Here is a 15,000-nt window from a genome sequence, read left to right as displayed (position 1 = left end):
TCAAAAATGTGTCTCCTCGGTTCCCAAACGTTTACTGAGTGTTGTTAAAAGGAAAGGCCATGTAACACAGTGGTAAAAATGCCCCTGTGCCAACTTTTTTGCAATGTGTTGCTGCCATTAAATTCAAATTTAATGATTATTTGCACAAAAAAAAAAAAGTTTCTTAGTTTGAACATCAAATATCTTGTCTTTGCAGTCTATTCAATTGAAAATAAGTTGAAAAGGATTGTGCCAACTTCACTGGTTTTGGGTTTTGTATAATTATTCCCTAAAATATGAGTTTTTTGTTTATATTTTTGAGTGTCTGGAATAGATTTACTGTTTCAATGTTTTGGTTTTTGTACGACTCGGTCCCTTTCGATGAATGCAAGGGTAAAAAACCCGAGGCGCCGATACTAACCGCTGTTGTTGTTGTTGCACATTGTCTTTGTCTCTCCTTTACACGACTGACATAGTTCGGAGTAGACATGCAAACACCTGTTCACCGGCTCCTTGATCCAAACATTCCGGTTTTAAAACACCGCACCATAAACCACATCCAAGACATGCGAAGAACAGAGAGTGCTGGCAGAAATGCATTGCTGAGATCTGACATCTTCCATTTTTTATGAATCCCGTCAAAGGTAATTAAGCTTTGCGTGTGTGCGTGTGTTTGTGCAATAGAGAGAGAGAGAGAGTGATTAACAGAGGGAGAAAGAAGGAGAAGGAGGCAGATTATATGTGTCAGTGGCCATTTGCTCACAACTGGCGCCACATCGGAGCCAGGGCCAGAGGCAGAGTGCATCATGGGTAAATGAACACACGCTGCCTGGCGTTTAATACATGCCTGGCCTGAAAGGGGGGGGGGGGCGGAGGGTGAAGAGAGAGAGAAGCTGCATGCCTGATGTCTCCTTATAATTTATGATACGTTCATAACAAAGTGTGCAGAAAAGACAAGAGAGGCGCACAATGTCACATACGAACATCCAGTCAGCCAGTTGTTACCTGTTAGCCTGGGATTTGGGTACGGCGGCGAGATGCTGTCATGTGACGCCATGTACTGAGATCCTTCTGCATAGTTCTGGACGGACAGAGAGATGGAGAGGGTTGTTTTTGTTGTTATCGCTTAAGTAGCAGAGGTGAGGGAGCAGTATGTATGAATGCACTGATTCATCACAGTTATTATTTTATTATGACGATATTGCCTAAGTGTCCAAGTCGATGGCCTCCGGGATGGTATTTGATTAGTATTATAACCGGCCCGTCGTGAGTAAAGTGTGTTTACTTCAAACTGACAGAGCGTGGGTGACTTTAAAGAAGGAAATGTTGCATTTCAAACTTTTTTGTGGGGTTGCTTCCTTATTTGTCATTACTTAAAGGCCTACTGAAATTAATTTTTTTAAATTTAAACGGGGATAGCAGATCCATTCTATGTGTCATACTTGATCATTTCGCAATATTGCGATATTTTTGCTAAAAGGATTTAGTAGAAAACATCGACGATAAAGTTTGCAACTTTTGGTCGCTGATAAAAAAAAAAGCCTTGCCTGTACCGGAAGTAGCGTGACGTCGCAGGTTGAAAGGCTCCTCACATTTCCCCATTGTTTACACCAGCAGCGAGAGCGATTCAGACCGAGAAAGCGACGATTACCCCATTAATTTGAGCCAGGATGAGAGATTTGTGGATGAGGAACGTGAGAGTGAAGGACTAGAGTGCAGTGCAGGACGCATCTTTTTTCGCTCTGACCGTAACTTAGGTACAAGCTGACTCATTGGATTCCACACTTCCTCCTTTTTCTATTGTGGATCACAGATTTGTATTTTAAACCACCTCGGATACTATATCCTCTTGAAAATGAGAGTCGAGAACGCGAAATGGACATTCACAGTGACTTTTATCTCCACGACAATACACTACCGTTCAAAAGTTTGGGGTCACATTGAAATGTCCTTATTTTTGAAGGAAAAGCACTGTACTTTTCAATGAAGATAACTTTAAACTAGTCTTAACTTTAAAGAAATACACTCTACACATTGCTAATGTGGTAAATGACTATTCTAGCTGCAAATTTCTGTTTTTTGGTGCAATATCTACATAGGTGTATAGAGGCCCATTTCCAGCAACTATCACTCCAGTGTTCTAATGGTACAATGTGTTTGCTCATTGGCTCAGAAGGCTAACTGATGATTAAAAAACCCTTGTGCAATCATGTTCACACATCTGAAAACAGTTTAGCTCATTACAGAAGCTACAAAACTGACCTTCCTTTGAGCAGATTGAGTTTCTGGAGCATCACATTTGTGGGGTCAATTAAACGCTCAAAATGGCCAGAAAAAGAGAACTTTCATCTGAAACTCGACAGTCTATTCTTGTTCTTAGAAATGAAGGCTATTCCACAAAATTGTTTGGGTGACCCCAAACTTTTGAACGGTAGTGTATATATATATATATATATATATATATATATATATATATATATATATATATATATATATATATATATATATATATATATATATATATATATATATATATATATATATATATATATATATATATATATATAGCCCGGCACTTGGCCATAAATCAAAGTTTCAGTCTGAGTTAGTCTCAAGTAATTCTATAGTTCTATAAATATAATTAGTTACCCAATATGACATATTCTCTCTTTTAGGCTCCCTTCAGTAGTAATATCAATCAATCAATCAATCAATCAATCAAAGTGGACTTATATAGCCCTAAATCACGAGTGTCTCAAAGGGCTGCGCAGGCCACAACGACAATAATAATGGCCAGGTGTCGCAACACATTGGTCAATTCAATGCATTTTGCAAAACATGTTATCAAGACATCACAGAGAAGCACTTCTTCTTTACCTTGGAAGAGCGGCTCCCACTCGCCCATGACCCTGCACTCGTTCTCTCCTCCATATCTGCAGTACAGAAAGAGAAAGTAGACAGTTGAACAGAAGTAATGCAATATAACAATATGACATTTTAAACAAAGAATGCCTCGTGATGCAATTAAAACACTCACCGATTCAAATGGGGAATTATTAAAAACCATTCAATATTTCAAAATGAGAAAATGTAAGAATGTTGAGTTGTTTATTTACACATGTGCACTTTAACCTTGCGTAATCAATACACAGCACCACTTTTGTACGTACCATGCAACAACATTGCACGCCATATGCTTATGTGTGTCATCCCCATCGCGTGTACGAATGTGGTAAATCATCATCTCTCCTTTTCTCCATATCATTAAACATTATTGATTATGATTGCAGAGCCTTTAATGTCTCTATGAAATGTAATGGACCTTTAAGCCTGGCACAGACCACTAATCCCCACTGGCGTCACACTGTATCGCATATCCATCAAAGGTCAGTTCTCTTGACAGAGAGGTCACAGGTTGGATTCCCACCGCAGCCAAATAACATAACTGTACATTAATATAACGCACTTGAGTATACATCTGGGATGAGAGGCAGAGCGTCCTCCATGACAAACCAAACAGTCCAGGTGCACTGCAACAACTGAAATCTAAGTAAGATGAAATATCTCAAATAAGGGTGATATTTGCTTATTTTCTGTCTGATAAGATAATTCTTCTCACTAAGCAGATTTTATGTTAGAGTGTTTTACTTGTTTTAAGTGTTTTGGTGCTAAATGATCTCAGTAAGATATTACAGCTTGTTGCTGAGATTTGATGACCTATATTGAGTAAAACATGCTTGAAACTAGAATATCAACTGTTGCACAGCTGTGTCATCAACACTCACAAGTATAAAACTACTTTTTTAAAGTCACAATTTCTTACTTCAAGCATGAAAAAAAAATCATGATGCCGAGCGCATATCATTATGTCAAGATAATGGCACTGGCATTTACTTAATTTAAGAATATTTTTCAACCTATTGAGCAAAAAGGTCTCTTTTTTTTCTACCAAGAAAAGTGCACTTGTTATTAGTGAGAATATACTTATTTTAAGGTATTTTTGGGTTCATTGAGGTTAGCTAATTTTACTTGTTTTGGAAAGTCTTGACAAGCCAAATTTTCTTGTTCTATTGGCAGATAAATTTGCTTAGTTCAAATAAAATACCCCTCATTTTTGTATTTTTTGTTTTTGTTTTTGAACCATGACTTTTTGCAGTGTGTGGTCGACCGAATGCCCTGAGACTACAATGACTTGGTTGAATGAGACACATTACTTAAATATATTCTTTGTTTTCTAAACATTCATTTAGTAGCAGCCCAAATAGATTTGGACACATTAAACACATTATAATGGGACTGTGTGTACCGTATTGTCCGGACCATAGGGTCTTCTCATCCGTGGCTCACTAGTGCAACAACAACGCCGGAAATGTGTCCCGTGAAAAAAACGTCCGACCGAAACTCTCCAATAACTAAAGTTCCTTGGGTGAATAATGTAAACTCACTACACCGGTATGTTTTAGCGCTTTCATGTCGAGTTAATTGACAGATATAAGTAAGAACTTTACACTACTTTATATTAGAAATGGCAACAGCGGAGGATGAATGTCCCATAACAAGAAGATAGAGAAAAAGAAGAAGCTTATCGACTACGGTGTCGTCACGGACTACAAAGGCGGACGCGCGCAAATTTTCCGCACTTATGCAGATCCCAAATACAGATGAGCAGGTACCAGAAGGTAAGAAAAGTCGCCTTTGCATAATATTGCGAAACAAAACGCCAGATAATATGTCTTACCTTATACACACACCATAGTAATACTGGTATGTTGAAGCACAGTACAATCCATCAAGCGGTGCGGCTTCATAGCTTACCAAAGTCGTACTACAACATTTTGATGGATTTTTGAGCGCCGTGTGTAATGTTCTATACTTTCAATGGAACATATAGAATGTTGGTGTTGTTTACTTGAGTCATATTGCAGTCTTAATGTATCTCTTATGTTTGACTGCCATCATATTACAGTCTACACATATCTCTTATGTGTGACTTAAATCAATAACGGAGCAGCATCTCCTCATCCGTGGCTCACTAGTGCAACAACAAGGCCGGAAATGTGTCCCGTGAAAAAAACGTCCGACCGGAACTCTCCAATAACTAAAGTTCCTTGGGTGAATAAAGTAAACTCACTACACCGGTATGTTTTAGCACTTTCATGGCGAGTTTACTGACAGATATAAGTAAGAACTTTACACTACTTTATATTAGAAATGGCAACAACGGAGGATGAACGTCTCAATACCAGAAGATAGAGAAAAAGAAGAAGCGTATCGACTATGGACTACAAAGGCGGACATGCGCACATTTTCCGCACTTATGCAGATCCCAAATACAGATCAGCAGGTACCAGAAGGTAAGAAAAGTTGCTTTCGCATAATATTGCGAAACAAAACGCCAGAAAATATGTCTTACCTTATACACACACCATAATAATACTGGTATGTTGAAGCACAGTACAATCCATCAAGCGGTGAGGTTTCATAGCTTACCAAAGTCGTACTAAAACATTTTGATGGATTTTTGAGCACTGTGTGTAATGTTCTATACTTTCAATGGAACATATATAATGTTGGTGTTGTTTACTTGAGTCATATTGCAGTCTTAATGTATCTCTTATGTTTGACTGCCATCATATTACAGTCTACACATATCTCTTATGTGTGACTTAAATCAAAAACGGAGCAGCATCTCCTCATCCGTGGCTCACTAGTGCAATAACGACGACGAAAAAGTTTTCCCGTGAAAAACCGTCCGACCCGAACTCTCGAATAACTGAAGTTCCTTGGGTGAATAATGTAAACTCACTACACCGGTATGTTTTAGCACTTTCATGGCGAGTTTACTGACAGATATAAGTAAGAAATTTACACTACTTTATATTAGAAATGGCAACAGCGGAGGATGAACGTCTCAATATAAGAAGATAGAGAAAAAGAAGAAGCTTATGGACTATGGACTACAAAGGCGGACATGCGCACATTTTCAGCACTTATGCAGATCCTAAATACAGATCAGCAGGTACCAGAAGGTAAGAAAATTTGCTTTTGCATAATATTGCGAAACAAAACGCCAGATAATATGTCTTACCTTATACACACACCATAATAATACTGGTATGTTGAAGCACAGTACAATCCATCAAGCGGTGCGGCTTCATAGCTTACCAAAGTCGTACTAAAACATTTTGATAGATTTTTGAGCGCCGTGTGTAATGTTTTATATTTTTAATGGAACATATAAAATGTTGGTGTTGTTTACTTGAGTCATTTTGCAGTCTACACATATCTCTTATGTTTGACTGCCATCATATTACAGTCTACACATATCTCTTATGTGTGACTGCCATCTACTGGTCACACTTAACATTTTACCCTGTACCAAATAAAATAGCTTCGAGGTCGGCAAGCACAACCAAAAATATTATGTACATTAGGCGCACCGGGTTATAAGGCGCACTGTCGAGTTTTGAGAAAACGAAAGGATTTTAAGTGCGCCTTATAGTCTGAAAAATGCGGTATATAGTTTGTGCCTATTTTTTTGCAAAGGCGGAATTTTGGAAACCCGCTTTTCTACTGGCGCTCTTAGCCGCACGGTGGACTTTTACCCGCCGTAATGTTTAACGGTTAACTATCCAAAGTATAGGAAATATAATTATAGATTTTGACAGACTGGAAGTTGGACGCTGATTGATTTGGAGGCAGAAGTGGCGAGGAGGATGGAACAGATTACAATTAGAGAGAGTGCCATTCGGCGCGGCAAATTGAGAGGGCGAGGAAGCAGATTGAAGCCGAAGGAGAGAAGAGAGCAAAAGGAGGTGGGAGAAATACAAGTTTTGTGTGCAGAAGTTAAAAAGAAGTGGCAAAGAGGAGGAGGAAGGGGAGTTATAAGAAGGGGCGTCCATGTGTCCTGCACCTGATAAGGCCTCCGATTGAGGGCTATAAATTACACCAGAGAGGGAGAAGATGCACACAAACAGCAAAACACACATGGAGATTTTTGCCACACGCACACACACACACACACACACACACACACACACACACACACACACACACACACACACACACACACACACACACACACACACATACACTCCAATATTGTAGGTGATCTATCATCGGTTAATGAACTTAGACTGACAGACAGCTCCATGTCTCTCACAATGATCATATTAAGACCCGCCTGACACAAAACAGACCCCTATTAATGTCGTTAGCTAATGTGTGCGTGCATGCGTGTGTATTGTGTGTGCCACTGCAGAAGATACACAACAACTCTCCTTTACCCCTTCATTGTTGTGCGTCATTACTGCCATTTATTTATGAATGGATGTATAATCGTTACTTTGTGAGCAGGCTTTGGTAATTTATGTCCAGCCACACAAGTCATTTTAAATTTCCACTACAGAAAAATGACAGATTTGTCAGTAACAATGTACAAAAGCCAAAACCAGTGAAGTTGGCACATTGTGTAATTGGTAAATAAAAACAGAATATAATGATTTGTGAATCCTTTTCAACTTATATTCAATTGAATAGACTGCAAAGACAAGATATTTAATGTTCAAACTGAGATACTTATTTATTTTTCGCAAATAATCATTAACTTAACTGCAAAAAAGTTGGCAGAGGGGCATTTTTACCACTGTGTTACATGGCCTTTCCTTTTAACAACACTCAGTAAACATTTGGGAACTGAGGAGACCAATTTTTTAAGCTTTTCAGGTGGAATTCTTTCCCATTCTTGCTTGATGTACAGCTTAAGTTGTTCAACAGTCCGGGGGTCTCCGTTGTGGTATTTTAGGCTTCATAATGCGCCACACATTTTCAATGGGAGACAGGTCTGGACTACAGGCAGGCCAGTCTAGTACCCGCACTCTTTTACTATGAAGCCACGTTGATGTAACACGTGGCTTGGCATTGTCTTGCTGAAATAAGCAGGGGCGTCCATGATAACGTTGCTTGGACGCTCCAAAAGCTGTATGTACCTTTCAGCATTAATGGTGCCTTCATAGATGTGTAAGTTACCCATGCCTTAGGCACTAATACACCCCCATACCACCACAGATGCTGGCTTTTGAACTTTGCGCCTACAACAATTTGTATGGTTCTTTTCCTATTTGGTCCGGAGGAGACAAAGTCCACAGTTTCCAAATGTGGACTTTTCAGACCACAGAACACTTTTCCACTTTGCATCAGTCCATCCTAGATGAGCTCGGGCCCAGCGAAGTCGGCGGTGTTTCCGGGTGTTGTTGATAAATGGCTTTGGCTTTGCATAGTGGGGTTTTAACTTGCACTTACAGATGTAGCGACCGACTGTAGTTACTGACAGTGGTTTTCTGAAGTGTTCCTGAGCCCATGTGGTGATATCCTTTACACACTGATGTCGATTTTTGATGCAGTACCACCTGAGGCATCGAAATTCCGTAATACCTTCACTTACGTGCAGTGATTTCTCCAGATTATCTGAACCTTTTGATGATATTACAGACCGTAGATGGTGAAAACCCTAAATTCCTTGCAATATCTCGTTGAGAAATGTTGTTCTTAAACTGTTCAACAATTTGCTCAGGCATTTGTTCACAAAGTGGTGACCCTCGCCCCATCCTCGTTTGTGAATGACTGAGCATTTCACGGAAGCTGCTTTTATACCCAATCATGGCACCCACCTGTTCCCAATTAGCCTGTTCACCTGTGGGATGTTCCAAATAAGTGTTTGATGAGCATTCCTCAACTTTATCAGTCTTTTTTGCCACTTGTGCCAACTTTTTTGAAACATTTTCCAGACATCAAATTCCAAATGAGCTAATATTTGCCAAAAATAACAAAATGTTCCAGTTCGAACGTTAAATATGTTGTCTTTGCAGTCTATTCAATTGAATATAGGTTGAAAAGGATTTGCAAATAATTGTATTCTGTTTTTATTTACCATTTACACAACGTGCCAACTTCACTGGTTTTGGGTTTTGTATGAAACAAAACAAATCCCAACAATATGACCAACACTCACTAATAACAGCTTTCCAAAGGAAGAGCATGCCCACCGTTTCATTAAACTGATTATATGAAGACATCAATGCAAACATAGCATTGATCGATCCCTCCCTTCGATCCCTCAGGCAGTACTACATAAAAAAGTGACATCAGTGTGTAAAGGGTATCACCACATGGGCTCAGGAACACTTCAGAAAACCACTGTCAGTATCTACAGTTAGTCGCTACATCTGAAAGTGCAAGTTAAAACTCTACTATGCAAAGCCAAAGCCTTTTATCAACAACACCCGGAAACGCCGCTGACTTCCATCTAAGATGGACTGATGCAAAGTGGAAAAGTGTTCTGTGGCTTGACAAATTCACATTTCAAATTATTTTTGGAAACTGTGGACGTTTTGTCCTCCGGAACAAAGAGGAAAGGACCCATACGGATTGTTATAGGCGCAAAGTTCAAAAGCCAGCATCTGTGATGGTATGGGGGTGTATTAGTGCCCAAGGCATGGGTAACTTACACATCTGTAGGTATAAAGGTACATACAGGTTTTGGAGCAATATATGTTGCCATCCAAGCAACGTTATCCTGGACGCCCCTGCTTATTTCAGCCAGACAATGCCAAGCCATGTGTTACTACAACAGCGTGGCTTCATAGTAAAAGAGTGCAGGTACTAGACTGGCCTGCCTGTAGTCCAGACCTGTCTCCCATTGAAAATGTGTGGTGCATTATGAAGCCTATAATACCACAACGGAGACCCCCGGACTGTTGAACAACTTAAGCTGTACATCAAGCAAAAATGGGAAATAATTCAATCATATTATATTCAATTATCTTATTTCCATGATTGTTGACTTTGATCACATCCAGGTTTCATTTACTGATATGTATGGTTTATTAATGCATTCATTACACCAGCAAAAATACTTCCTAATTAGCGTTCGTTTCATAGATCTTACTGATATAAGTAACCTTTTAATTAGTTCATTCATAATATAAATGGAAAAAAGAGAAAATACCCCATCCTTTTCCTCCTGATATCGCATTTTTTCATCGTACTAAGAAATTGCGGCTCATTCTGGTGCTTCCAACATGGGTGGAACAGTTTCATGCATGGTTGGATTAGTTTGATGTGGAAGATTCTGATGAAACTCGAAATGGCGTCTATGTTGACATGTTGCAAAAACATTGAGTGTGCACATAAGTGTGTGCGTGTGTGTGTGTGTGTGTGTGTGTGTGTGTGTGTGTGTGTGTGTGTGTGTGTGTGTTTGTGTGTGTGTGTGTGTGTGACTGCACCTGTGTGAGCTGTATAGCCCCACTGTTCTCATTTGCTCTCCAGGAACACTATAATTAACTGTAAGCCTGCCCCATGCCCCATGCCCCCTGCACACACACACACACACACACACACACACACACACACACACACACACACACACACACACACACACACACACACACACACACACACACACACACACACACACACAACCACACACACACACACACACACACATTAGTTAGTGAGTGACAGTTACATAAATACTCTTCTGACTGCAAATAATTTGGTTTAAATCATGAGATGATTAGTCCAGATTTTTCCATTAGGCCAAATGTACCAAGCAAATGAATCATAAATGTAATATTTCACTTTATCGTCTAAAATGAAAATTAGCATTAGATACAATTACTCCAGAAATATAATTAAATTTGGCTTGTTAAGCGTCAGTTGGAGTTCATTTGTAATTGTGCTGACATCAATACGGTAAGAAACGGGGTTGCGCAAAAATAAACAATAAATATGAATCCCCACCTCCATTGTGGCAAATGAACTAGCCTTCTTACAAGTATTATTATCACTGGAAGACTGGAGACAACACATTACTAATTAAAAAAAAGGACAGGAGGAGTCAAGAAGCTATGCTACTCTTGAATGTAAAGTAGAAAAAACAACAGAATAACAGAAGTCTGTGAGGATTCACAAGAGTCGAGAGAGAAAATGACAAAAACTACATAGACTTTACTTGAATCAATAACAGAGCAGCATCTCCTCATCCGTGGCTCACTAGTGCAACAACAACGTGTCCCGTCCGACCGGAACTCTCTAATAACTAAAGTTCCTTGGGTGAATAAAGTCAACTCACTACACCGGTATGTTTTAGTGCTTTCATGGCGAGTTTACTGACAGATATAAGTAAGAACTTTACACTACTTTATATTAGAAATGGCAACAGCGGCGGATGAATGTTCCATAACAAGAAGATAGAGAAAAAGAAGAAGCTTATCGACTACGGTGTCTGTACCGACTACAAAGGGGAATGCGCGCACATTTCCGGGACTTATGCAGATCCCAAATACGCATCAGCAGATACCAGAAGGTAAGAAAAGTTTCTTTTGCATAATATTGCGAAACAAAACGCCAGATAATATTTCTTACCTTATACAAACACCATAATAATATTTGTATGTTGAAGCACAGTACAATCCATCAAGCGGTGCGGCTTCATAGCTTACCAAAGTCGTACTAAAACATTTTGATAGATTTTTGAGCGTTGTGTGTAATTTTCTATATTTTCAATAGAACATATAACATTTCGGTTGTCACGTGGGGGTTTTGCGGCTCACTGCGGGGTCGTTCTCCCGGGAATGCAGAACGGACAACTTCGAACAACAGCGTGCGGTAAGAGATGATTTTAATCTTCTCAAGAAATCTGGGCATGAGGTAAACAAACAAACTATGACGTGGAACAAACACGAAACTGTGGCATGAAACAAACAGCATAAACTATGGCGTGGAACAAACAGCATAAACTATGGCGTGGAACAAACACAAAACTGTGGCATGAAACAAACAGCATAAACTATGGCGTGGAACAAACACGAAACTGTGGCATGAAACAAACAGCATAAACTATGGCGTGGAACAAACAGCATAAACTATGGCGTGGAACAAACACAAAACTGTGGCATGAAACAAACAGCATAAACTATGGCGTGGAACAAACACGAAACTGTGGCATGAAACAAACGGCATAAACTATGGCGTGGAACAAACACAAAACTGTAGCATGAAACAAACAGCATAAACTATGATGTGGTACAAACACGAAACTGTGGCATGAAACCAACAGCATAAACTATGGCGTGGAACAAACACAAAACTGTGGCATGAAACCAACAGCATACACTATGGCGTGGAACAAACACGAAACTGTGGCATGAAACAAACAGCATAAACTATGGCTTGGAACAAACACAAAACTGTGGCATGAAACCAACAGCATAAACTATGGCGTGGAACAAACAGCATAAACTATGGCGTGGAACAAACACAAAACTGTGGCATGAAACCAACAGCATAAACTATGATGTGGAACAAACACGAAACTGTGGCATGAAACAAACAGCATAAACTATGGCGTGGAACAAACACAAAACTGTGGCATGAAACCAACAGCATACACTATGGCGTGGAACAAACACGAAACTGTGGCATGAAACAAACAGCATAAACTATGACGTGGAACAAACACGAAACTGTGGCATGAAACCAACAGCATAAACTATGGTGTGGAACAAACACGAAACTGTGGCATGAAACAAACAGCATAAACTATGGCGTGGAACAAACACGAAACTGTGGCATGAAACAAACAGCATAAACTATGGCATGGAACAAACACAAAACTGTGGCATGAAACCAACAGCATAAACCATGGCGTGGAACAAACACGAAACTGTGGCATGAAACAAACAGCATAAACTATGGCGTGGAACAAACACAAAACTGTGGCATGAAACCAACAGCATAAACTATGGCGTGGAACAAACACAAAACAGTGGCATGAAACAAACAGCATAAACTATGGCGTGGAACAAACACGAAACTGTGGCATGAAACAAACGGCATAAACTATGGCGTGGAACAAACACGAAACTGTGGCATGAAACAAACAGCATAAACTATGGTGTGGAACAAACACAAAACTGTGGCATGAAACCAACAGCATAAACTATGGTGTGGAACAAACACGAAACTGTGGCATAAATCAAACAGCATAAACTATGGCGTGGAACAAACCCGAAACTGTGGCATGAAACAAACAGCATAAACTATGGCGTGGAACAAACACGAAACTGTGACATGAAACAAACAGCATGAACTATGGCGTGGAACAAACACGAAACTGTGGCATGAAACAAACAGCATAAACTATGGCGTGGAACAAACACGAAACTGTGGCATGAAACAAACAGCATAAACTATGGCGTGGAACAAACACAAAACTGTGGCATGAAACCAACAGCATAAACTATGGCGTGGAACAAACACAAAACTGTGGCATGAAACAAACAGCATAAAATATGGCGTGGAACAAACACGAAACTGTGGCATGAAACAAACAGCATAAACTATGGCGTGGAACAAACACGAAACTGTGGCATGAAACAAACAGCATAAACTATGGCGTGGAACAAACACGAAACTGTGGCATGAAACAAACAGCATAAACTATGGCGTAGAACAAACACGAAACTGCGGCATGAAACAAACAGCATAAACTATGGCGTGGAACAAACACAAAACTGTGGCATGAAACAAACAGCATAAGCTAGGGCTTGGAACAAACACGAAACTGTGGCATGAAACAAACTGCATAAACTATGGCGTGGAACAAACACAAAACTGTGGAATGAAACCAACAGGATAAACTATGGCGTGGAACAAACACAAAACTGTGGCATGAAACAAACAGCATAAACTATGGCGCGAAACAAACACAAAACTGTGGCATGAAACAAACAGCATAAACTATGGCGTGGAACAAACACGAAACTGTGGCATGAAACAAACAGCATAAACTATGGCGTGGAACAAACACGAAACTGTGGCATGAAATAAACACGACTTACGTGGACAGGGCATGAATCGAACAATGACGCCAGGCCGACTGACTGGCAAAGGCAGGCTTAAATAATGCCTCTGATTAGTGCTCGCGAAGCAGGTGAGCGGGCGAACACTAATCAGAGCCAGGTGGAAATAATAAGTAACCATGGTAACCAAACCAAACTAAGAGATGTCACAAACAGGAACTAAAAATAACAAAAACATGATCCGGATCACGGATCATGACATTGGTGTTGTTTACTTGAGTCATATGCTGATGTGGGACTGCCATCATATTGCAGTCTACACGTATCTCTCATGTGAGACTGCCATCTACTGGTCACACTTATCATTACACCATGTACCAAATAAAATAGCTTCGAGGTCGGTAAGCACAACCAAAATGTATCCGTACATTAGGTGCACTGTCGAGTTTTGGGAAAATGGAAGGATTTTAAGTGCGCCTTATAGTCCGAAAAATACGGCATATCGTAAATCGTCTAGATTGCACACCCCTTATTCATATCATATTGTTTTTTATTTTCACTCACAAAGTCAATTTTTGACTAATTTTCCCGGCGTTTTCAGGATCAGTGTTGATCACCATTTCTCAGCAGTAATCATGAAGCCATGGAAGTACTTATCATCGTCACCTTAAAGCCACGGTGCTACCGACACACACATTGTGTGCAAACATAAAAACATGGCGGTAAAATGATTGCGTTTATTATTCCAAAGTAGGTGAGCTGCTGTCACCATGCCACTGATTTTTTTTTACAAGCCTATGCTTTATATTACCAATATTATTCCTCATCTGTTTTTTTTTTTAAAAGGTGATCATCCACTTATGCAACCGGATAAAGAACACAGGAGAAAGAACACATAAAGAGTTTATGAATGTAGATAAAAACATACCATTTTTAATTAAGTATGATTAAATGATGAAAATAAGGCTGTGGTTGTAAGAAACAAAAAAAAAAACTAATCATTTGATATTTTAAGTCTCGACTCTTCTGAACCTCATTCACATTACTTAAGACATAAGAATCAAGAGTCGGATTACGTTTTTGCATCTTCTTTAAAGCCGCTTAAACTGTCTGACACCCACAATCCCTGTGTTTGTGTGTGTGTGTGTGTTTATGTGTG

General features: G+C 39.6%; 1 protein-coding gene across 2 annotated transcripts in view; it reads right to left on the bottom strand.

Moving 5' to 3' along the window:
• The window catches only part of tcf4 (transcription factor 4), a 355,283-nt gene extending 352,373 nt beyond the window's left edge, over nucleotides 1-2,910 (bottom strand). For both annotated transcript variants that reach the window (XM_062031630.1, XM_062031631.1), the window contains exons 1-2: nucleotides 2,857-2,910; nucleotides 985-1,060 (exon numbers count right to left, since the gene is read on the bottom strand). In XM_062031630.1, the coding sequence (XP_061887614.1) occupies nucleotides 985-1,060; nucleotides 2,857-2,910 (130 nt within the window). The remainder of the gene's footprint in view (nucleotides 1-984; nucleotides 1,061-2,856) is intronic.
• Nucleotides 2,911-15,000: the final 12,090 nt, after the last annotated feature.

This window comes from Entelurus aequoreus, linkage group LG21, assembly GCF_033978785.1.
Source record: "Entelurus aequoreus isolate RoL-2023_Sb linkage group LG21, RoL_Eaeq_v1.1, whole genome shotgun sequence".
NCBI classification, from domain to species: domain Eukaryota; kingdom Metazoa; phylum Chordata; class Actinopteri; order Syngnathiformes; family Syngnathidae; genus Entelurus; species Entelurus aequoreus.
The sequence above is the reverse complement of the archived record's forward strand: the minus strand, read 5'-3'. Positions and strand labels throughout refer to the sequence as shown.